At 34.3% G+C, this 27,155-nt stretch overlaps 1 protein-coding gene across 6 annotated transcripts in view; it reads right to left on the bottom strand.

Moving 5' to 3' along the window:
• Nucleotides 1-27,155, bottom strand: part of LOC106619692 (F-box/LRR-repeat protein 16) — a 105,778-nt gene that overhangs the window by 72,143 nt on the left and 6,480 nt on the right. Inside the window, exons 1-2 of one of the 6 annotated variants that reach the window (XM_036358429.2) lie at nt 26,149-26,883; nt 7,923-9,830 (exon numbers count right to left, since the gene is read on the bottom strand). In XM_036358429.2, the coding sequence (XP_036214322.1) occupies nt 7,923-9,245 (1,323 nt within the window). In that variant the 5' untranslated portion in view covers nt 9,246-9,830; nt 26,149-26,883. Of the gene's footprint in view, nt 1-7,922; nt 9,831-23,046; nt 23,161-23,187; nt 23,245-24,342; nt 24,448-26,148; nt 26,884-27,155 lie in introns of those variants that run through there. The other 5 variants (XM_036358425.2, XM_036358430.2, XM_036358427.2 and 2 more) reach the window with 5 other exon arrangements.

Here is a 27,155-nt window from a genome sequence, read left to right as displayed (position 1 = left end):
CATATTAACCGCAATTCATTTGTGTAGAACAATTTTGCCAAATTATGCGTTAAGCAGGGCAATGCGCTTCACTTTAATTGGTGAAAAAGTGAAACGAGAAATTTTTTTACAAACTCACACACACATATTATGTCTTTTTATTTAGATAGTTATTTGGTGCAAAACGAATTGATCCAAAAAAGTGACCTTCTTGGTACATTATGCATTGGCCAAGCTTACATGGTTTCTTAGTAGTTTTTTATTAGTGCAAAAATTTACGAAAAAAAATTTACATCCGAAATTAGCATAACAATTTCTTGACACATATTCCTTCTTTAGTGAGAGTGGCTTCCTACTAAAAATGTTTACACCTAAATTTGGTCGATTGTAAAATTTCCATCCGAAATTGAATTACTTCTACTAAACTCAGTAGCATAACACACTTACACAAACCCCTGCCAGCGCAACAAAATAAATGCCCAAACCTAATAAAAGTTCACTCACCCTATACAAGTGGGTATCTTATCTTAATATTCAGCAAATTACTCTTGATTTATCAGTGGTATAGAAAAATTTTTAGGCAATAAAGCGTAGCTAATTTTTACCAGCCTGTGTGTTGCACGTGGCGTATACGTTACTTTTAGCACATTCACACACTTTTCGTTGGAAAATCGATTTCTGTCAAGGTTAGCTACAAGTGTTGACGGAAAATAAAGAGAGTGACTATTTAATTTTAGTAATATAATTAGAAAGCCAATGTGATTAACTAATTATCACGCTTATCAAGATTTATAAGTAAAATAATTGATAACTTAATACTGGAAAGTAGAGATAAATTGTTCAGTTTGTATGGCCCCTATAGTGATCCGGTACCGGCCGTTCCGACAAATGAGCAGCTACAAAGTGGGGAAAGGACAAGTGCAAAACTTCAGATAGATTGCTTAAAAACTGAAGGACTAGCTCGCGTATATACAGACAGACAGACGGACATGGCTAAATCAACTCGCTCATCATGCTGACTTTAAGCATTTATACATATATTTTATAGGGTTACCGACGTTTCCTTCTGGGTGTTACAAACTTTGTGGCAAACTTAATATATCCTGTTCAGGGTATAAAAACACAGAGTCTACAACCAGTTTTTATTGCTATAGCGATAAACCAAATTTTATTTGAAAGCAGTGGAAGTCCACTCCAAACTTTGTCCAAATTTTTCTGATTGACATTTGTACAGTTTCTTCTAAAATACTGAAATTCTGTTGTAAACAGACAAATATACGGCACTTTATACCAGATTCTTTTTCATTATACCTAATTAGCTCTCAATAGGTAGTAGGAAATAGTTTTATTATGCCAATCAAACACACTCAACTCGCGCCTCAAAATAAAAACAACAAAAACACGCAAATAATAGGAAAATCCAAAAATAAGTAATAAGACAACATTTCATCGGACAGCGGCTAAGCATGAGGAAGCTGTTGACAGCGCATAGCGTGCTCGTGCAATTCGCTAATTTACACACGGTCTCTTCATTTATTATTTTGTGCCACTGTGTGTACGAACACAAGACTCGGTGGTGAGGGGAAAGCAACGCGCGACATCGAAATTCCATTTCGAAATTGTTATTATATTATTTTCCTCTAGATATGTGTATGTATATATGTGTGTGTGCGTTGCTTTCGCCTTCAATAAAATTGTATTTTTAAACCACTTTTTATGCCACAAATATATTTTTTATGACGACAAATAAATTGCGGCGGCAGGCGAACGAAGACTACAAAGCGCCGAGCGTGAAACAAAAGCGCAGTGAAAAAGTGCCAACCACAAAATACAATGCAGTTTTCAAATGCAATTTCGCTAACAAAATTACAACACACACAAACATACATACATACATATAAGGGTTGGAGGCTTGCACAATTAAATGAAGAACCAAAGTGCGCATTCATGTTGACACATTTCTGCTTGACTCAACACAGATTTTAAATAATTATATATTATAAATTGTTATTGTTATTGTTGTGTGCTGTCAGGTAAATAATTTCATTTCATTTCATTTTCGTTAGAAATTTGCTTATCAGATATGTTTTGTTTTCTATTTTATTTTCATTTATTTTTGTGCTATTTTTAATATAAAGTTTTTTTTTTTCAATGGAAAAATTTTGTTTATGTGCTAATTTTACCACGGCGTAAATATTTTGGTATGCGTTAGTATAATTAAGAAGCATAAATTAAATTAATATAGCTTTAATATATATATATATATGTTTACATAATTTTTAAACTCCAGTAGTAAAGCTCATCTTTGACATTTATTTCTATATGTTAGTGCTGATTTGAAATTTGAGGATTTTGAAAAATGTACCATGCAGATATACATATTTACTTTTCATTATTTTCTATATCAAAATTGAATTTGAATTAACTAGCAAGCAAAAACTAAACTTTTTTATTTGTAATTAAAAATTATGGAATTTTTTTTGAAATATAATTTTTCTTAACGCGTAGCAAACCTAAGAGCTTAAAAATATATTTATATTAATATCAGCGTATTTTCTTTTTCTAGAAAATCGTGAGAAGAGTTTAAGTGCCAGACAGATTAAAAAATATCAAAAAATTTATTTTATTCCGTTTTGTGTTTATTTTGTTGAAATTGTTTGAATTTTTTAAAACTGAGTAATTTTTACAAGGTTGTATGCATATATGCAAAGATGGGAAAATAAATTAGAATAGAGATATAACAGAGATGCTATTAATATTTATTCATAAAGGTAATTTTTAGATGTACTATATTGAAATCTTTTTAGGAAATACTGCTGTCAAATTCACTGTCAAAGTAAATACGTGTGTTCGACATTTATGTCTAATTTAAAGATGGATTGAAAGTAACCTTCAATAATAAACGCTCCATGCAAATGATTTGGGTTCCTGACATCAATGTTAATCATCTAACTTCATCCAATAAGATGGTGCGACAAGATTAATAATGCTTGAAACCATAACTACTTATAGTGAACTTTTGGTGAGAAAATCATCAGGAAAAGTTCATGTCAATTAAACACATATGTCATGTGATTTGAAAATGTTTCGATTTGTCATAAATTCTATGGCAGTACCAACTCAACAATTGGCAACCAACCTTTGGCACGCTATATCAAAATATAGTTAAATTATATAGAACCTTAGTTCAATCAAATTCCATTTGGCTCATATCGAAATATCTCTTTGTAAATTATACTTGTATACAGTGGACACCCAGCATTTTCAGGAGATACTCCATTGGCAATTAAAATATTTATTGATAATATGTAGTTTTTGGTCAGTCCGTGTTAACATTTTTTCTAGTGAACAAGGATCACGATCAAACTTTTATCTTATTAACTTATATTATAGGTCACAATATCAAAAGTCAAGCCAATTTATTTTGACAACTGTATTAAGTACTTGGACAATTTTATTATTAGATTAGACATTCTTTAAAAATTTATTATGAAGAAGAGCTGTAAGTATAATTTAGGCAACCAGAAGATTAGAGAAAAATCTATTATTCTTTATCTGTCTCGTTTTAAATAATATAACAAATTAGACTTTATAAAACAATCTAAAATACGTAGCGCTCAGTTCGTCACACACCAGGAACTTCATAAAATTAGGTAAGTGGCTTAAATTGTCGACTTAAATAAGCTTAGCAAAGTTTCGCGCACATTTCGACTTAATCACGCTCATCTACTATATAAATAAGAATTTAACAAACAGATATGAAGCGCTGACATTGCTCTACGAGCGGTGTAAATACGCTTCTGTCGAGAATAGACAGCGCATACATACATATACATATATATGTACGTTCCTCGCCGTATATGTAGGTATGGTTAGTTATATTGCCCTTGTAGGCGCCGCGGTTCAAAGATCAATAAATGGAACGCGTTACTTGTCATGTAAACACACTCACAACTAAACTGATATATGCGTGTGTTTGAGCTTTTGTCATAGCGCGCTGTCATATTTATGCTGCAGGCAAAGCGCGCAATCAAGCAATTTGTCACACAACTAGTCGGCGTGCTAAATTACACGAACTCACACATGTACGAGTGTATCCTAACACATTGACAGATATGCGCTTAAATGAAGGCCATCTATCTATACACATGTGCATTATAACTTTTGTGCTCGAAAAGCACAAAAGAAACAAAAACAACCGCTATTCTAGCATTTGTTTACAGTGCTTCAAATTTCAAATGCACACATACTCACACATTACAAATACAAGTGTATGTGTCGGAGATGCATGTCAAATATCCCGTCACTCAGATCATTATTCACACAGTTAGTTGATTATTCTATTGTTTGTTGACGCCGGAAGGTTGAAAAGATAACGGCAAGCGAAATGAAAAGCAATGAATTTATAATTCCAGATTTCCGCGTGCATTAATGCTCACAATGATATGAAACTCACAGATTTCGGAAAATTTTGACACAGCTATTACTTACTGATATATAATAATAAAATTACTTAGAAACGTAAATAAATCGCTTTCTAATTGCTCGGAAGACGAAAGGATGTGACATTTGACAATATTTAATTTTACCAACCAAATTTTTCAAATACCAATTAAAATTTAAATGTTATTTCAAACGGATAACTAATAGTAAAAAAACCTAATGTAGAACATCTTCAAACCTCAAGAGATGTGTTGGGATTATTTCGGATCATATAACTATATAAAGGAAATATAATATTCTTGTAGCTTAACATTTGTATTGACAACGCTCTTATTCCTACAGATTCCTCAGTTTAGGAGGTTATATCCAATTGTGAATTTCAAAATATCGAGTTAATTTTTATTTTGAATGCACATACAAGTATATTTAAAAATATTCTCCGAAAATTTGAAGGTGATCTGGCAAATAGTTTCGAAGGCAAGAGCATAATTGTAAATTTTTTTAGTGTAATCGTCTTTCAAAACTTTAAATGCGTTTTTCTCGAAACTCTGTTTTCAGAGTCGGTCGACCGGTCGACAACAAATTTTCACACGATCTTCTTTTTTTTAATAAATAATAAAAAAAATTGTTTTGAACTGAAATATGATAAATAATAATGTAAAACTTAGAATAAAAAAGTAAGCTTAATGAACAACATGAACGCAGATTAACAAAAGGCTACTAACTGGTAATGGGGATTGGAAAAAATAACAATACATGGAGTTGTAAAAAAATACATGTTTATATACATGTAAGGCAATTACTTCCAACTAATTCGGAAGGTACGAGAATCTAAACTAATGCTTGTATCAACCGCTTTCTATACGGGAGGCTATATACCATATAGTTCACCTTAGAAAAACATCCAATCCATCCAGAGTTTTAAAAAAACGGACTTCAAATTTCATATTTAAAAATTTACGATAGCAAAGACAACTTCGAAAATTTCTGATATTTTTAAAACAAAGTTTTGAAATATTAAATTAATAGCTGTATCGTCTACCCACTCAATTATAACGTATTATTTTCAACGCATGTTTCTATGCATATAACTTTCATAATTATGAACTTTGAAAACCATGCCTGACCAAGGTTTATAACTAAACCGCCACAATTAGCTGTACGTGAAAAAAACATCGCGAAAATAATTTGCGTGAAACCATTGCGACACAGTATAACTGCAAAAACAAAAAAAATCAACACTATACAAGTTACGTAACTCTATTTTGCACGCTCCTGGAAATCATGAAACAGCAACAACAAAACTATGCCAACGAACTACTAAACAACTTTCGCAGAACAACTTTTGACGGCGACCGGAAATGCTGGCCTTCGCATGTACAAAAACGAGTATACACAAATATTGCTGCTAAACTCTGTTATTCCCCTGGCGTTTTCTAAGACTGTTTCCGCCACTTTTGTGGTTACACAGCAACATTTTTTTTGGGCTTCTTGGTTACTGTTATTATTATTGCAGTGATTGTGGATAAGAGCCAATACCGGTTTCCGGTCTATGTGAGTTTAAAATTTTGTTTGAATTCTAATGCGTATTATTGTAAAGTGCGGCAATAGCTAAGTGAGTGTAAGGGCAAATATACGAGTACATAAAGCCCAAAAGCATATATTGATCGATCAAAATCACGAAAAAGATCATTTTGTGCGATCAGAAATGTACCTGTGAACGGTGTTATAGCTTCAGTGCAGCCGAAGTTACCGTTTTTTCTTGTTTTTCTCTGTTTATACTCGTAGATTCGTTTCACAACTAAGCTATGTTGTGATAGGTTTTTAACTGACCCTAATGTATGTATATATGGTATATATATGTATAGTCATATGTATATAGACAAAGTGCTTGTTACTCAAATATTTACAAATAGGCTGGTTTCGGACATTCGTCCTTGTTGGCCGTCACACACACACTTAAAATACATATATACATATGTATCTCTATATCTACACCGTGTTTGTAAATGATGTTTTCGTCAACCGCAAGACCTCGCGGCCAAAGCAGCGCATGAACCACCAAGCATATTGACCCATTAAATCATACGCCAACAGGCTATAAAACACATTTCTATACACATACACATCTAAATATATAAGTACACATACATAGGCAGTTATATAATTGGAAAGTACTTTACTATATAGATATATGGATATATAGCCTGCATCCGCACCTATTGGTATACAAGCACTCATTACCGCTCATATGTATGTGCATATACTTATATGTGTGAGTGAGCTTGTTTGCCTTTGGTGAAATATTTCAAGTTGATGTCACATACTTCAACAGACGGCTGTGGCCATACAGGCAAACAATAAGGGAGTAATTATGTACTTAAATGTACTTATGTATGTATGTTTGTAGGCAACTGAGCGCTTATATTGGTAGTTATACTTGTATGTGTTTGTGTAACATAGCTTCGCGTTTGTACACCTTAAGGTCGTAGCACGGCATAAGCGGCTGCTTTCAGGTGAAAATTCACGGAATATCGTGATATTATCCATTCGACTTCTGACGAACTCAGTTTAATTTGCAAATAAATGTAAAATAAACTCAACCACTATTAGGAATATGACGTTTAGACCAGTCGGAAATCACTATACAAGGTATATTGGGGGCAGAGAAAGGTCTGAGCTTTTTGCATTAACCTTTGACATTGCTCATGTATGCTCGAAAACATATTTTCAAGCAATTTGCAAATAAATAAGCAGTGACCACATAGTATTCAGTATAAGGTTTGTTATAATAACGAACCATTATATCGTCACATAAAATAAAAAAAATCCCTATGTTACAAAAAATTCAAAATCGACTTTTTAATTGATTATCATGTACCTTATCATAATACATGTTCCTTTAAAACTTTTAATTCAACAGCTAATAATAACGTTGCTTGAAAATTCAAAACGCCCTTAGTGCAAGCGTAACAAATTTGCGAACCAAGACAGTAACTTACGCCTTCAGAGAAATAATAAACATTATGACATGCCTTGACATAAAACATGCTTTGTTTTGGTTTAAAAGGAATAAGGGAGAAGGAAATTAATAATTTTTCATCGACTGTCCAGTTTTCGCTATAGTGAGCTTGAAATTTTTCAGATGTCTTACTTCCTATCAACCTGGAGAATAGCTTGTCATCGAAATTATCCGCCTCAACAGATTTTTGATATGCTCAAAATTCGTTTACACATATGTACGTGTCTCTTGCTTCATACCTAGGAGTTTTCAGCATCACAAAATATCTGTATTTTAACTGTTCAAGTGGGATTTAACCTGAAACCTAACCTAACCCAATCATTTTGTCTACAATTTGTATCGGATTATATCGAATTCATTTTAATAAAACGAACACTCTCTTATGATTATCCGATTTTCGATAAAAAACATCGATATTCTATGATATTTTTTGTATTTAATTCTGTATATTATTTTAAATCGTTTTTCTACCACTCACCTGCAGATGATCTAGCAACGCCTCCAGCCCACGATCGCTAATCGATGAACAGCGTAAACTCAACGAATGTATATGTTTGGATGCCAACGGGAATGAGTGTACCACATCAAGCGCATCCTCATCCGAAGCTCCGACCAACGCGAGCGCATGAAAGCCACGACGTATTAACGAATTATACAGCTTCACACGATCACAGCTAGGTATTTGACGCAATTCGCGACACTGCAATGTCGGCAAAAGACCCGACCAATAACGCGGACTGCGATAGAGTATGTCGCGCCATTTCATGCACACCTGCGCCAACGTGCGACGTTCGTACGAGGAAAAGTAAAGTAAAAAACGATTTAAAAAACGATCGTCAAGCAACAAAGCCTCAATGCTAGTAATCGGAGGCGGGTATTTGTGTAATATCAACGCAGACTGTGTCACGGCGGCAGCCAGTTGTGAAACGTTTGAAGCGCCGCCCGCCGCACCCGACGGCAAGACACCCGCAACACCCCCACCGACACCACCACTCGCATACGGATGATGTAGATGTGGATTGGGTAGTTGCTTGCGCAACTGCAACGGTGTACCGCCGCTCACCGATTGATTGGCTACCGATTTTTGTGCTGCCACCAAACCCATAGTGTTAAATTGCGGCTGACCGGGTATAGTGATATTCATTTGCTTGGCAATCGAGTTGACTGTGGGCGCAGGCGGTGCACCCAGAGGATGACTCAGCACCGGCGGTGTGCCGCCCAATACATTGGAATTGGAATTCACCAGCGTCGAGCTGGCAATCTGTGACTGTAATGGATGTTGCGACGGTGTTGGCGGTGTTGGCGCTGGCGGCTGTGAATGTTGATGCGGATGTGACGGCTGTTGTTGAGCTTGTGGCGCCGTCTGCTGTTGTTGCTGGAGTAACTGCATATTATTGCCAGAACCGATAAGAATGCTATGTGGTAGCGTGGGACTAGCGGGGGTCGACAAACCGCCTGTGGGTGTATGTGTACCACTATTGCTGCCACTGCCACCTCGTGTTGGTTTGTCGGGTGTGACAGCTGGATTGCTGTTTGTACTGTTATTCGAACTGCTGTTGTTGATATTGTTACTGTTGTTGTTGCTATTACCACCGCCACATAGTGCATTTGTGACGCGTTCCATTACTGAGGTCTTGCCGCTACTGCCACCCGACGAAGTAGCGGATTGTGTTGAGGAGGACGAAGACGAATTGGAGCCGCTGCCATGATGATGCTTCGAACGCAGCCCGAGGCCGTTAATGCGCTTTGAGAGTTCAGCGGACGCACGTTCGACCACTCCCTGCGCCGATATCGAGGACATGGTATTCTGAAATAAATGCACTTTGAGGCGCGCGCTTAACCGACCACGAGGGGAGAAATGTACAATCGAATGGCGGGTCTTAGTACGCAAGTTAAAGTGCACAGTTTTTTGGGGCGAAATGTGCACTTATTTACCTTCACAGAAGAGAACCCTGTTATACTTTAAGCTTTAATCCCACTTGGTCTCCTGGTAATATTTGTTTTCAAGTATCTTCGTCTAGCAGTGCGTTTACGCTTGACCGTTCGTATATATGTACAATAGTTTTAATAGCTTCCAAATGCTTAACCGTAATCCAAATTCATATTCTAGCACATCGCATGCGTGTTCATTGCCGTCGCTCTAATCTTAACAGATTGCATGCAACACGCTTCTTTTGAGCTCTCTTTTCCCACACACTTATTGTGTTATTTTCATGCTTTACACGTTCACTGCACTTTTCTAGCAATTTGTTAAAGTTTCGCTCCACTTTTGTTCGTTGGTTACCGTAACTTTTTGCCGAATTCGTAAAACCCGTTATACAAGTGGCAGGATGTCGCTTCTATTGTGCTTCCACGTGCAGCGTTTTCGCATCCAATTTGCAGTGTCCTTGAAATAAACAAAAAAAAAAAGAAAAGATGAACAAAAAAGTCCATGAAATTTTCTTGCAAACTCTATAGAAAGCACATAAGTTGGAAATAAGGGTGTTAGTATTATATAAAGCTAGAGCAAGTTACTCTATTATGTTTCGAAATAAAAAGTACAGTCGCAGCTTGAAAGTCATTTAAGTGAAAATAGCAAACTGTAGAGAAAGTATATTTTTATTAAGGAAAAAACTTAATATTTATGTTTATCAATAAACATAAATTGAAGGATTAAACATCAACCACGCCAGGAAACGATACTGTCTCGAATCCCACTGATTGTACTCTCACAACTATTAGGTTGCAAGACTAAATTCAAAGACAAAAGTAATTCGGAGTAGATTATGTATATATATATATGCATACCTAGTTGGAATTTAGATCTACCTTAGCTTATCCTTTTGATTCTAATATATTCTGTCTAAATCTGTTATGTCTCAATCTGTCCTACAACGAAGGAAGGTAAAGATATTATGTTCAAATATTTAGCTCACATATTCTCGTCGATTCGAACGGCATTGTTCCGGAACGTTTCTCACTAAATCTCATCCTAAACTCAAGCCCATTGACTTAGAACTCCCAGGACGAGGGTCAGATTCATATATTTGCGCATCAAAAAATATTAACACTACTGACTTGCCCCATAACAACAAAATCAGACTAAAGATGTCAAATATCGATCGAATGTAGAAGTATTAATCGAAGACCTGGAAGAGTTCGAATAGTACGGAAAATCTTACTTCTGCGTTTATGGAACATATACAAGATCTAAGTACTTTTATTCTAACACGAAACTAAGCAAGTATTTATATGTGTTTATGAGCTGCTCTAAATGTATACAGTGGCACTTAAAAAACTGTATTTCAAGACACGTTGTCTTTACAAATTTTTATTAGATTAATAAAATGAAATCTCAACGTGTAGCTAAATATATATGAACCTCAACTTTCCAGTCATTCGCCCCATACAAGCGTGTTGTTATGAGTTGAAAATTAGAAACACAACAACATGAAATAATATTCCTAGCAGGAAAGGCAGATTATTTGAGGAAGGGAAAACCTTGGTGAGATGCAAAGTATAAATTCATATTAATAAATATAGGTAATGAAAGAGAGTCACAGGGAAGAGAAGCAATTTTATTGTGCTGCACCGAAAATAACAGTAACAGCTCAAAAAGTGATTGCGAATTATAAAAACTGTAACACAAAGAAATCAGAAAACTAAATAGAAAGGAGAGAGAAGTGAACAGTAAGTTGTTAGAGGTGAGCGAAAAAATATGTTTATAGCGCAACTTTTATTAAGGCAGCTTACAGTAAAAGCAAATAATATATGTACAAGAAAAATTATTTCAATTGTTCATATTTTCTCCTAGCAAATCTGATTACTTCAACATTTGTGGACAATGACATAGCAAGGCTGCCGCGCTCATAGGTGCAATTGGTTAGTGCTTCCGTTCCATTTATTTTTTACTTTACTTGCCGTGGTTTTTCTTTTTTTTCATTTCCTTGACTTTTATTATTATTTTTTCTTTTCTCTACACACTTACTAAACAGTGCGGCTTACGCCTTTCTTAATTATGCCTCACATTTCTATGCTTATGACTGATAATTAGCGCAACGTTGGCAATTGCTGCTGCAACCAAAGAATGGAAGTAATAAACTTTAACGGAAATTACAGAAAGTGGCAATTACTGATTGTGCCCTGGCTATTTGTTGCCTAAGTTGTAAGCGTAAAGCAGAAAAATCTCCTTCTCTCATAAAAGAGAAAAAAGTGCCCACAAGAATAATTCCGTAAAATTCTGGTGAATAACTGATTGTGGCAGCAATTAGTTTCAGTAAGTAGCAAAGCATTCACATTTTTTTGTAATTACTTACTACGTTTGATAAGATTTGGCTAAATTTTGACCAAGTGCTTAAGTTTCGTAAGAAAAAGAAATTAAATGAGCAAGTGAAATATGCGAATAGTTGTGGTGGGCCATTTCACTAATTGTGCAACCGAGTGCATTGATGAGAATTTATTATTAATAGCAAGAACAATTTACTAGAGGAATTAAGCTCGTAAGAAAGAGAAACTAAAACAATCCTTCAGAACTTTTTTTAAACCGAAGTATGTTTAAAGGTAACAATGAATACCCAAGATTGTAGAAAAGATTTTGAAGACTACTTTAAACAAGAAAGCAACGTTAACATTGGCACCGAAGCTATGACAGCCCTAGGTATACAAAGGTCGGGTTTGGATGATACCTAATGCTATAGTGATCCAACCAATATGTTAGGAGATTGTAGTGTTGACTAGACCGAAATTCGTGAAGATCATAAAATGAAAAAGTTTTCCATACAAGGACTTAATTTTGACCGATCAATCTTTATAGCAGCTGTATGCTGTAATGGTCCGAAATCGGCGGTTCTGGCAAACAGAGTCTCCGGTATTTCTTTTTGGGTGCAATAAACTTTATGAAAAACCTAGTCATTATATAAAAATTTTCTAAAGAAAGACGATCCTTGTGCAACAGACTTAAATTATGCCAAACAGACAATAGCTGTCGGGCTTTGCCAATATTTTTATTCCATAAGGATTTCAGAAAATGATATTCATCTAATCAGGTAGAAATTCAGGTTTTATTGTTGTTGTTATTTAAAAAACAATGCTCAAGAATGCCACTTGGATTTTTTACGCATTTTAGTTGTTTTTGTTAAAAAAATTACAATCCGTGTAGTCCCCGTTTCTCTTAGGAATAAAATCAGTTTGGTCCATATAGGTATTTTGTCAATCCAAGAAATATAATCAATTTAATAAGTGAGACAGACTTTTATAAATTTCAGTCTATACCGATGTGCCAAATTAGATTGAAAAAGTTTTTAAGAAACATACTGCTTAGGTTTTTTTTTAAATTGAGAATACGAAAATGATAATGCTTAGTGAAACTGTTTGGTGATAGCATATGGTGTGCAAAGAAAACGTGGAAGTCATCCGGACAATCAGCTCCAAAGAAGGGGATATCTGCATGGAAAGGTTATGAGCACCATCGTGGTTGCCATATGACTGGACTTCTGTTCAAAAACTAATAAACTTCTATCTTAAAATAGAACTCTCTATACATTTATTTTAGTAATTACGCCTAGTAAAAATTATAAAGCTAAAATTTGAAACAAACGTTCTATTTTATATATATTTTTTTGTTTGGTAGTTATGCTTTGAAAATAATTATATATATAAAGCCTAAATATTAGAGGTTTTACTTTTTCTATGCTTTCTTTGAAATAAAAGTTATATAATTAAAAATAACACCCTTTATATACATATTTGGTGATTGAACTAACAATACTTAACAAAGACAAAATACTGAAGATTTCATTATTATTTCTATTCTATGTAGCAAAAATTAAGCCGAAATGCTGGATATTTCATTAATATATATTTTCGTGTCTAATTAGATATAAAAGTGCTATATATTTTTAAATTTCCCCTCTTATATTATTTATTCTTTTACTATCCCTACCATATCGCTATTTTCTTAACATAGTAAAACGCCTATTTGTCAAACAAAAAAGTCTCGAGTGCATGACGAAACCACTTCATTTAGGCTTCAACACAAATAACAGACATTCATCATTTTAATTGCCCTGGCAAAGCACAAACACTACATCCTCTCTACTGACCAGCCGCAATATTGGCTGACGCATAGCAGTGAAATTTTAAGAGCTACAAAACTAAAAGCAGAAAAAACAACAGCCGACATATTTATAAAAACCAACAGCTGCGCTGAAAAGCCATTTTACTCTACGAAATTACATAGATTGCCATATAAATGTGGCGTTTCCTTTTGACTGCTTTTCATCGACGCCAAGTTAAAAACCGAAAGTCACATACACATTACTATTCACAAGCGCAAATAAACAACCAAATGCGGAAAACTAAATAAATAATAGTGTTTCATAAAGTCGTTACTCCGTGCCATAAGTACAACGTGTGGTATGAGCAACCTCAAAAGCAAAAGCGATGCGCCAACGCAAAACTGTGGTGTATGCGAGTCTGCTGCATAGAGCCACTTAACCAAACTGGTACATTATCATCAGTCAACAATCTCGAGTAAATACGAAACGACAGACGAACAAAACGCTGAAGATAACTGTAGCAAATACTTGTGAGCGGACGCGTTTGCTGTGATGACAAGGGCGGTGGAAAGGTAATTAGGTGGCTGCAAAGGTATGTGACGGCATAAGCATTGAGTTATTAAGTATTTTATTAAGCGATGTAAGAGGAAATGTGTGATAAACCAGATAAAAGATTAAAAAAAGTAAATTAGCAAAAGTTTGAGGAAATTCTATGAGATAATAACTAATAATAATTCTGGAGGTAAACGCTGCTTTTTGGCAATAGCCAAGGTGGCAGATTTACATGCATGCACCATACACACATATATATGCAAAGATGTAATAATTATGTTTGCATAATGGTGTGCTTTAGTTCACACATAATTGAGCTCTGTTGTCCAGGTGAGACCATCGATAGCGATCAACATAAAAGGCGTCAAATATTACGTATTCGACTATCCATTGAAAAACTTATTTCTGGCGCGATGTAAAGACGGCAGAAAGATCAGTTTGAGATCAGTACCGGTGAATTTGGGGCCAGAGAGAGTGTTACATAGAGAGATTATATTAGTCAAGGTATTAGCTGAGCCGGGCGATAATCGGACTTTTCTTCATAAATTGTATTACAAAATAGACTGTTAAAGTTCTTTGAACATTGGTCAGATTTTCCCGTTTTGATAGGTATATTCTCGCTTATAGTTTTTCTGTTTAAATGAGCTGGCCATTGTCACCTCTAAATATTCTGATATATACCGATATGTCAAATACCGTTATATTAAACTGCATTTTATGTGCGCTTTGCCACATTTTCGTAAAATTTTCGAAAACTAATCGCCACTTAACTGTCCTCATCAAATGATAAGCCACAGCAAAGTTTGTGCAACCATCTCTACCGACTCGCCTGCATACCGGCCCGCCTACACTCATATTCAGCACGAGTATTGTGTACTAAATCCTTCTTTCAGCTTGTTTGTTTAACTGCTAAAGTTAATCCATACTGTTACCTTAACTATCGGCTTTCAATGCTGAATTGGCTGAACAAATGGTTGGATTGTGCGAACTGTATTGACAAGTCTCTATGGGATTACGAAGAGCATGAATATTTTTTCTGCATCCAACACTAAAGCACAGCGACAATTGTAACAGAATTTCTTTGTTATTTCACAATTTCTGCTTTATCGTCATCTACATCAACAACTAATTGGGAATGCAACCGAAATCAATAGATGTGTCAGTCGGATTGTGATATTCGGGTGCGTGGAATGTTATAAGATAGTTATCAATAGCTGTTATTGTCGATTAAGACAGCTATTTTTCTAACGAATTGATGTATGGAGATATTTATTATGTTACATATTTTAGAATGCGTTGGTTATTTTGTAAATTAATTCCTAATTATGAAATCTTTACTTCAGAGGAATACCCTTAGTTTTGTACCACAATAGTGAGACCACCCTTCTACTCTGAAAAGTCTCTGGGGAGTTCATGAGACAAAAGTTTTTCCATCACGTCCGTTAGAGAAACATCAAAATAAGCTGATATTTTGTAATGACAAAAAACAAGCTTATTTCCAAAACATTTGCTAATATGACGTCAGCCAGTTAGCTGTTCTTAACACTTTTTTTAAAGAGAAGCGATTATAACTACCATAATTTTCTCTATATGCCACATAATACATAATTTCAATACAATAAAAACTGTGTGTAACTCTTCCACAACTTTCAGAGTTGCATAGCACACAAAATAACGCATTTTTGTCATTAGAAGATTAACTAAATGCAATAATAAGTAACTCTGCTGGCAATCTAAGTAAATTTGATTTTACTTACACTGAGTCAGTATTTAATTTACTCATACCTATGTGGTGTCCCAACAGGTTCGAGGAAAAAAGTTAAACAACTTCTGCAATTCTCTGACAATTGTCCTTCTAATAGAGCAGTGAACAAATGTCTCAAATGCATAAAATACATGGGTATGGAAATATATAAAAAGTTCTTGTATATACCCGCTTTGTGGACCCCTCAGGAGAAAACAATATATGGACACTACAGATTTTTGTCTTGAAAATAAACTAAAACGTATGGAAATTAAAGTAAATGTCATATAAGTAGGTATATATACTCTTCTATGTATTTAATGTATTTATATAACAGACTGTGCACAAAAAAACTCGTCAATCAACTGCCAGGAATGTCTTCATTTTACCATAAGTGGCTACCAGTGATGTTTCAAGTGGATTGTACGCTAAAGGACAAGCAAAGAATACGGTAGACTGCAGGATTTTCTAGTTGTGCGTATAAAAGCGGATTTACTGGTACAGACATACCGCAAGGTACAATACATAGAAAATTCAGAATTTTTCAAGTACTAATGTAAGTAAGGTTTTTGGTACAAGACCGTCCCAGTCACAGTGTTTGATTATATATAAAGTGCGCTATTTCATCGTAGAATCATGTAAAAACTTTGAGATATTTTCTCTTCAAGAATACAACATATTTAGATTGAGAAACTCGTCCAAACAGCTATCATAAGAGGAAGCTTTATGTATATATTTATACCGTTGTGGAAACTGTCCCTTTAAAAATGGTGGTTCCAAAGTTGCCGAACCTTAGTCTAAACTTTATCTTCCATTCATGTTCAAATAATCGCCACTTAACTGTCCTCATCAAATGATAAGCCACAGCAAAGTTTGTGCAACCATCTCTACCGACTCGCCTGCATACCGGCCCGCCTACACTCATATTCAGCACGAGTATTGTGTACTAAATCCTTCTTTCAGCTTGTTTGTTTAACTGCTAAAGTTAATCCATACTGTTACCTTAACTATCGGCTTTCAATGCTGAATTGGCTGAACAAATGGTTGGATTGTGCGAACTGTATTGACAAGTCTCTATGGGATTACGAAGAGCATGAATATTTTTTCTGCATCCAACACTAAAGCACAGCGACAATTGTAACAGAATTTCTTTGTTATTTCACAATTTCTGCTTTATCGTCATCTACATCAACAACTAATTGGGAATGCAACCGAAATCAATAGATGTGTCAGTCGGATTGTGATATTCGGGTGCGTGGAATGTTATAAGATAGTTATCAATAGCTGTTATTGTCGATTAAGACAGCTATTTTTCTAACGAATTGATGTATGGAGATATTTATTATGTTACATATTTTAGAATGCGTTGGTTATTTTGTAAATTAATTCCTAATTATGAAATCTTTACTTCAGAGGAATACCCTTAGTTTTGTACCACAATAGTGAGACCACCCTTCTACTCTGAAAAGTCTCTGGGGAGTTCATGAGACAAAAGTTTTTCCATCACGTCCGTTAGAGAAACATCAAAATAAGCTGATATTTTGTAATGACAAAAAACAAGCTTATTTCCAAAACATTTGCTAATATGACGTCAGCCAGTTAGCTGTTCTTAACACTTTTTTTAAAGAGAAGCGATTATAACTACCATAATTTTCTCTATATGCCACATAATACATAATTTCAATACAATAAAAACTGTGTGTAACTCTTCCACAACTTTCAGAGTTGCATAGCACACAAAATAACGCATTTTTGTCATTAGAAGATTAACTAAATGCAATAATAAGTAACTCTGCTGGCAATCTAAGTAAATTTGATTTTACTTACACTGAGTCAGTATTTAATTTACTCATACCTATGTGGTGTCCCAACAGGTTCGAGGAAAAAAGTTAAACAACTTCTGCAATTCTCTGACAATTGTCCTTCTAATAGAGCAGTGAACAAATGTCTCAAATGCATAAAATACATGGGTATGGAAATATATAAAAAGTTCTTGTATATACCCGCTTTGTGGACCCCTCAGGAGAAAACAATATATGGACACTACAGATTTTTGTCTTGAAAATAAACTAAAACGTATGGAAATTAAAGTAAATGTCATATAAGTAGGTATATATACTCTTCTATGTATTTAATGTATTTATATAACAGACTGTGCACAAAAAAACTCGTCAATCAACTGCCAGGAATGTCTTCATTTTACCATAAGTGGCTACCAGTGATGTTTCAAGTGGATTGTACGCTAAAGGACAAGCAAAGAATACGGTAGACTGCAGGATTTTCTAGTTGTGCGTATAAAAGCGGATTTACTGGTACAGACATACCGCAAGGTACAATACATAGAAAATTCAGAATTTTTCAAGTACTAATGTAAGTAAGGTTTTTGGTACAAGACCGTCCCAGTCACAGTGTTTGATTATATATAAAGTGCGCTATTTCATCGTAGAATCATGTAAAAACTTTGAGATATTTTCTCTTCAAGAATACAACATATTTAGATTGAGAAACTCGTCCAAACAGCTATCATAAGAGGAAGCTTTATGTATATATTTATACCGTTGTGGAAACTGTCCCTTTAAAAATGGTGGTTCCAAAGTTGCCGAACCTTAGTCTAAACTTTATCTTCCATTCATGTTCAAATACTGACAATTTATGTATTCTCCGAATCTTTGTCTATGGGAGAATGGTCTAAGCAGTAAAAGATTTTAGGTTAGTGAGTTTCTCAGGTGATACTGATCATCTGCAAATGACGATATCCTAACTTCCCCACATAAAATAATGAGAATTTGTTAATGAAATCTTTGTGAATGGCGTCAAGTGCCTATAAAATTGTATGCATACTGTATCTTTTCTTACGATGAGTTTCGTATAACGATAGTGTCATGTCTTCTCGGAAAACTTGGTGAAGAGAGCTTCAATCAATTGTCAAGCAATATCGCATTAGCGTTCCATGGGGCGTAAATGGCGTTATTTGAGAGATATACACATAAAATGAAACAGCATTCGGACACTGTCCTTAGCTCTTCTGGTAAATGCGCGGCATCTTCACCTAGGTTCTAAGGGATCATAACAATGTGACCTTTGCTTTCGAAGGAAAAAGTAAGACTCCTTAATCACCATCATTAGGTTGGCACTACAACCGGCCGTCGCGGCTCTGCATTCCGCACGATGTCACCAGTTAGAGATTTCAAGTCAAGTTCTGAGTTTGGAAGTACTTTTTCTTCGTCGGTAACCGAATTGTACATTTTGCAAGCTGAAGTGTTTTCTTCCATTCGGGCAATATGGCCAATCCAGTGCAGGCCATACAGCAAGACGGGTATTTTGAGTGACTTATAGAGCGTTAGTTTGGCTTTCCGAAAGAGCGCCATACTTTTCATTAGCATGGGAACACATGACAGAACCTGTTAACAAGAATAATTCCCCGGCTGATTTCGTGGGTGACGTCGTCGTTAGTATTCATGCTGGATCCTTGATAAACGTAGACTTTCAAGACTCAAGCATTATATTAAAGAAATCAGGAAATCGTATTTCGAAGGAGTTGATGAATGCACAATGCCACCTCCTCGCTACCGTGTTTGAATAGATCGACCGATAGAAATTGGTTAATCCACGATATCGCTTACCACAGACGCCTAAAATTAATTTTATGAAAACTCCATCCTCTGAGCTTTGAATTTCATCAGTTTTAGGTAATTACGAGGATCTTTATTACATTTTTATTCAAGCCATTGCGGTTAATCCGACAAAGGTCTCTCATAAAGTTATTAAGAATTCAGTTATATTAAATTAGTTATAACCTTTAACTAATGATTTGTCGCATGAAAACTCAGAAAATAACGTTATGTTATGTCAAGACTAAACATGTATACATATTTTAATTTAAAATCTGTCTATCACCTCTTGCCTTCGTTTAGGTATCTACCATCTACTTTCGAACACGTCATTCACCATTATTCTAGCCACGTTTTTAAGCAAACAATAAAATCTATTACGAAATAAAGCCTTTTATAGCTTGCTTAACCCATTGCCTACGTACGTCAGTCAGCTACAAACATATATGGTATATATTATTTTGGCAAAGTAAAAGCGATACGCTATAATAAAATTAAGATAAGGAAAGAAAAAGAAAGCAGAAAAGTAAATGAGATTTTATAGCCCCCATATTAACTGCCGGCCAAAGGATATGCACGAGTGTGCGAACAAATACGAAATTTCAAGCCAACTCGCAAAAATCGTGAAGCAGACAAAGATGAAATGTGTGCTAAAGCAGAGTCGAAGATTATAAATTGAAATGAACAGTAACGTCGAAGCAACTAAGAAGCACAAGCGAAAATCGAAAGCCGAAGATTTATGCCATAGTCAACATTTTATTTGTTGTTTTTGTTCGACAAAGCTTACGCACCACATCAAAGGCATAAAGGAATGGATAGAATTCGATTTATAACAGTATATCCAAGTACACATGTACTTCTATTTACGCACACACATATCCAAACAAACACATATGGCATATAACTGACAGGCATTCGTGTGTGCCGTTATGTATATATTTACACATATATATTTGCTAAATGCTGGCGTATTGGTGGCTTGGTTAGTTGTAGCCTTAGGAAAATCGATATTTCAAACAATGAGGCAGAATACCACGACACACAGCGCTTTGGAGCGACTGTTAAAACAATAAAAGCAACGGTATTGATATACATATGTATATAGAATAGTGGCACTGTATGGGCTGCCGTTACTGTGTATTTTCGCGACCAAAGGAAAACAATATCACCTTCTAAAAATAATAAAAAAAATTCAATGTTTGTAATGAATTAGTTATGAGTGAATATATAATTAATATTCTAAATCCAATATTAGATACAATTTTTTTATGTTCACTAATGATAAAGATTTTTGCATTTAAAATATTTTTATTCTGAAAAAAATTTACCAACGCTGAATAAATAAAAGGGCGATGTTCACAAGCTTTACTGATTGCTTTCTTCATTAAAGTAGACGGCGTTTACGTTTTAACGCCGAGTGTCTTCTCCGTATATATCGTGTGTGGTTCGAGTAATTAGACAAATGGTGGTACCTATAATTTTATGTTGCTGGAGAAAAGCTTAACAATTTATTCCGCGAAAAAGGAAAAAGAACATAAAGGATCTATTTAATACGTTTTGCAAGTATTTGAGTACTGAACGCAGGACATGACAAAAAAAAAATTGTTCAAATCGTTTTTGTTCGGTTCAAAAATATAAGAATATACTTGAAGCTTGTATGCCATAGTAAGAATAATTATAATACAATGTTTTATAGCCATTCATATACATAGTATATAAGTACTAAAAAGTATATACAATACACCTAAATACTTATATAGATGCGACTTCAAATAAAATACACGCGTTTCCGATTTTCCCAAAAAAGGACATTTTCGAGTTGTAGAGAGAGTAGACAACACGCGTCTTTGGAATCGCTTTATTACTTTTGTGCTCACATCAAGCAAATGTTTAGAAAACAAACGAGCTATTGTCTACATAAAAAGCAATTTAAGGGCATATTCAGCTACAGAAAGTTGTACGTGTAGTATGCTTGTATGTACATATACAAAATATTAAATTTATATTTGGCTGCTTGTGGAAACCTTAAAATCCACATCCTTCTCTGAATCTGATGCCTTTTTCAACTTTTTTTGCGGGGCAACAACGTATTAATATTATTACTGCGCGATATGATTTGGAAAAGGTAGCAAATGTTTTTAGTTATCGGTACCATAAAACAACTTTGTCAAGTAAGATGCTAGAGTATAAAGTCATACAAGGTTAATAAAAAATTCAAAATAAGAGTCTAAACTTATTATAAAACACTGTCTATGTTAAAGAAATTAGGTTGCACCGAAACTATAATATCCTTCACAAATATAAAAGGTTCCATACAAAAGCTTTTTTTGAAGTTATCTCGTAAACTAAAAAAGTTTTCAAACAATGATATGATTTTAATAGTACAGTATGTATGATAGCTATATGCTATGGTGATCCGGTATGGGCGGGTCTAAAAAATTAGCAGCTTCTTGGGGAAAAAATGATGGGTGCAAAATTTTAGATCGAAATCTCAAAAACTGAGGGACTAGTTCGCGTATACATATAGTAGACGAACAGACAGGTGGACATGTGTAAATCAACTAATTTATATTTATGTATATATTTTATAGGGTCTGCGACACTTCTCTCTTCATGTACAAACTTCATATACCATGTTCAGAATATAAATACAGTCTACTAATACAGCAAGTAGTTAACTTTGTTGGTTTGAGAGTTACTATGTGCCATATGTGGTATATGACGTATGGACTTCACGTTCATACAATGGTTTTGAAAGCTAAAGTTGCTCTAAGTTTTGTTAAACATGCTAAAACTCAATTTTGGGGTTAGTCCTATAAGGCAATATAGCTTTGTGGTATGGAACCCAATTAGCAAATCCGTACTGTCAAGTTAGAATCCGTTCAAAAACAATTTTGGTGTTTTGCCTTAATGCCCTTCCGATAGAATTCTAGGTCAAGTCTTCCTCCATACACTAGTGATTTAAAACATCTAAATCGACCTAAACTCTCTAGTCATAAGAAAATGCTTAGAATAATATTCTTAGTGAAACTCTAGAATGGATCAGTTTGTCGTTTTCAACCGTAACCGGCATAGATCCAGATATATATGAGTATGCATAAGGCTACGTAATATTTCCCAAAATATTTTTATATTGAAGTTGATTAAGTATGGTTGACCACAAACCTTTCAATCAGAACTCGTCGTTTAATTATTTGTTTTTGTTAATAATCTTTGATACATATTTATTTAATGCGAGCGAAGCCACGGAAAAAGTTAGTAGTATATATTTCTGAAAACAGATATTCTTATATTTGTAGAAACTTTCTCATGTTATATTAAGTGGCTTCCTTCTCTGTGTTGTTTACGTATTGTTAATTGATCATTTTAGACGAGACAAATAATTCAAAAGACCCAGTAAAATGATGGTATAACATTGTGACTATTCAATGTTGATCTTTTTCACTTTAAACGTGATATGCCCACATTCTTGTCAATGATTTCCGACTCTAATGAACTGACAATAAGGTCTTACATTTAATTTGAATCCTTATGAAAACTTCCTAATACAAAGCTTATATGAAGTTCGAAGAATGTTTTTTACATCAAATAAGAAGAAATTCACTCATTTCACTGCAGTCTACCACAGGTGAAGTTTTGCACGAAGAACTCGACACTTACTAAGAAATTTAGGTTTCTTCTACGTGTGTACTATTAACGTAAATTTAATTTAGAACCTTAAAACTCAGCTAAACCATTTTAGTACAGGTATTTCCAAAATATTAAATAAAAAAGAAAACAAATAAAACTCGGCCAACGTACGATTTAACTATTTTCCACAAAGTTCAAAATTCTTCCACTCCACTTCGTTTCTCTCATTCGCAAATGACATCACGACCTCTGTAAGTGTGCTTTTACATTGGGATTCAAAAGAGTCTGATGTTTTTCAAATTTTCTTTTGGTGTCGCTCTGGGCATTCACACGGTCAAAAAGAGTCCAGCAACTCGAGTCTAGTTTTTCTGCATTCCTTTTCACAAAATTTTCGTAAATATTTGTGCGGTTCGATTGCGCAACACTGCGTGCTGCGTATTTCATTTGTATGTTGAGATGATGGTCACACATTTTGCTTGCAATGAATTACCATGAATATGGTAGAACAATATGCATAATACAAGTACCTACCCGCTAAATAGTTTCAAAGAAATACTAAAGACAGGAATTCCCTAATCCACAAAAATGTATTGAATATCCACTACTAATATTTTCAAGGCCAAATTTATGATAGGAATTTACTAATCTTTAAGTATTAAAAACTCATAATTTCTTTACTCCATAATCTATTTCTTAATTTTTTCCTTATTTACAATTTGTCATAATATTTCTATTATTCTATGCATACTTATTTGCATATTACATACAAAAATAGATAACAGGACTCAAATTTGCGATCGAATTCATTTGAAACCGAGCGCAACCATTCAAAGAATTTGAAAGTGAAAAGGAATGCTGAAAAGGGTAGCAGCGAGCTGTTACGAACAAGAACACAAAGCGTGCCACCCGAACACGAGTGGCACGGTCCCTTCGTCTTTCCTCGTCGTCCCCTCGCCCACAATAAACTGGTATGAGACTCTTTTGAGTCCCAATGTGAAACGGCACTAAACAAGCGCGGAAAAGAAAAGACACAGGCACATGCAGATGAATGTGTGTGTGAATAAATACACATGTGTGTACTACCATGGGGTTGTTTGGCGAAAATAAAATAAAATGTAAATAAGTATATAAATGATGCCACACGTTGACAGCCATTTCTGTCACTGTTCTCGCTGCGGCGATAAAACAAAATAAGCGAATGTAAATCACGTGATGTGCTTTTTTGTCTTTGCTTACTGTTGTTATTGTGCCTTTGGTTAATTTTTTTATAAGCAAAAAATTTTAAAAATTAATAACGAGCAGCGAAAAATGTTTTATTTGATGTACCTGATTTATATCAGCAAAATAATGATGAGTGGGAGGGTCCAGCTGGCAAAACATCTTCATGAAATTCAGCATGGATGATTATCCAAGGCAACGATGTTATATCCGAGAAAACTGTTCAGATCGGACGAGTATAATATATAGTTGCCTTACAAACTGACGGATCAAAATAAAGATAGAAATATTTTACACCCTTTCAATTTTTTATACCCTTTCAATTTTTCCTTTATACTCATCAACTTTGAATATGCAAAAACCATTTTTTTTTAATTGTTGAGAATAATTTACCTTTTCGTTAAAAAAAACCTGCAAAGTCTTGTTGCATCATGCAAATTTTAGTTCTTTTTTAATTTCTAGAAAATATTTCTAGTAAGTTGGATGTTTTCAAACAAAATAATAAAAAAAATTATTTTACTAACAAAACACTTAGAAAATGTGTTGCAGGGTCAAAATGTTGTTAACGCATAATAAGTAAAAATTAGTTGGCTTTTTAATTCATTAAACTTCAAAATGAAATTTTATATTAAAATTTCGAGAGGATTAGAAAACTAATTCTAATACGAATAGGGATGACCTGATTTTGACAGCTCGTGGCGGTCATGTTTGTTTACGGATTTATGCCAAATTTTGTCAGTGTGTTCAGTAAGATTTGCCATTCTATCATGTCACGTTTCAGTTTGAAAATTGTTCAAGATTATTAAGCAAATTCACATTTTCCATAATGGCTTCATCAAGAAACAAAATTGGCGCCATTGGGAAAAGTCAAATCCTCGTGTGGTTCAGGAAATGCAATTGCATCCCCAAAAGTTGACCATTTGGTGCGAATTGTGGTATGGCGAGTGATCGAAAATTGACGTAAACGGTAGATCATAAATTGTATAAAATTATCTGCATAAAAAAACATAACCCATTTTGACCAAATTTGAGTGTTTTATTTCATTTTAACATTACGTCGTTCTTGTCTGTAAACTCTGTACATAAGTATGTATATTTATTAGTAAGTTTAAAGTGTTAATCATTTTATTAGAAAGATCTTCCAATATGCCACAAAATGTACATATATAAAAATTCCCCATCTCATAAAAAATTAATATTCCTTGTATGTGTCTCTTTAGCGGAAACTAAAAAAAGACGAAAATTAAAAAATAAATATGGACAAAATTTATATACTTATTGAAAATAAAAATAAATTTAAAAAATTTCAATCCAAAAATTTCAACGAATTCATCCCATTCAAAAAAAAAAAATTCTTAAAAAAAAAATTTTTTTAATTAAAGGACAGTATTTTTTTATTATTTTATATATATTTTATGTATGTGCTTAGTCCTTAAAGAAACTTTTTGTCTGTTATTATTGTTTACTATGTGTGTTTTCAACTTTTTTTAATTTCCGCCAAAAAGACACTCTTTGTAAATTTAGAAGTAAATCAGGTGACCTAATCGAAAGTATAACCAAATAAAATAAATCGTTGTTTTTTCGCTGATTCTTTAAATTTTTCTAAAAAAAAAAAATAAACGTGAAATAACAATAAATTTTTAAATGTAACCTTGTGGTTATGAATCTCTAGTTTAAATATTATAATATTTTTATTTACTATGAACATTTATGTATATGCTTCGAAAACGCTTAAATTTTTCACTAATAGCAAATTGTATATAATTTGTATACAACTTAATCATCTTAACAATCTCACAAAAACAACTAAAATTCCGTGATTTACATTAATTCACTGAATTTAAATTAAAGGAAGTCTAAGATATAAATAATATATTTGTCTATGACTTTAAAAGGGCAGTTTTTTCAACATACATACTTGTTTGTAGCGCGTCGTCGTCACACACGTTGCCACTTTTGCTGCTCGCAGACGTAGCCACACGCTAGTAACACAATAGAAATATTTCCGAAAATTTCTTTTCATACACACGCCGACACAATAATTAATATTAATATACGCCTGCTATTTACTGTTATTCACACCGGTCTGAATAAAGCAAAATACATGCAATAAAAATCAATTCTTTAAACAACTGGCAGACGTTGCTGCTGCTAATGCTGACGCTGCTTTGCACAACGTCACACTTCACATTTTCCCCAACCGACTGGCCTTTTCACCCCAAAACACCTTTGCGCTGGGCTTTGTAGCTGACCCACACCACCACTTTCCACCACAATAAACTTGCAACAAATTCGAAATTATTTACGGACGTCCACTTTTTCTAAAGCAAAATGTTGTATTGTAGTTATTTTTAAGCGCTTGCTTTTATGGCAGTTCCAACTGGAAAGCCTGTATACAATTTGACAGCAGCTTTGCCAGCTACGCTAATAATTTCCGTTTTCCGCTTTGTGCCACAACAACAACAATGCAGTTAACAATATGTTATTTGTGACCTGTCAATTATTTGCACATACTGTTCACTGCTTTCACTTTGTGTGTGCCAAAACAATTGCTTATTTACTTATTTATTGGCCACTTTCAGATATTAGCGAATTGACAGTGAATTAACTCCGAATGTCTTGGCGCACGACTTGAAACTGCATTCAAAGTGTTCTTTGTTGGCATGAAAGGCAGATTTTCGAAATACTAATAATCGAGGCAAGTCCAATGGTTGTTCGAAAGAGCAGCAAGGCAAATAGTAGAGGCTACAAACAAATACGCTTGATATGGCACATGCGCAGTGTATATGTTGTTATTTTCAAATTTAACGCGTATGCGTATAAGTGTGCCTCCCGCCCTCTAATTGAGGCACAGGTGTATTTGATTAGGTTGTATACGAGAGCGCAACCCCACGGTTGTTGCGTGTGTGATCGGATGTGTA

The sequence above is a fragment of the Bactrocera oleae genome, chromosome 6 (assembly GCF_042242935.1).
Source record: "Bactrocera oleae isolate idBacOlea1 chromosome 6, idBacOlea1, whole genome shotgun sequence".
Lineage (NCBI taxonomy): Eukaryota > Metazoa > Arthropoda > Insecta > Diptera > Tephritidae > Bactrocera > Bactrocera oleae.
The sequence above is the reverse complement of the archived record's forward strand: the minus strand, read 5'-3'. Positions and strand labels throughout refer to the sequence as shown.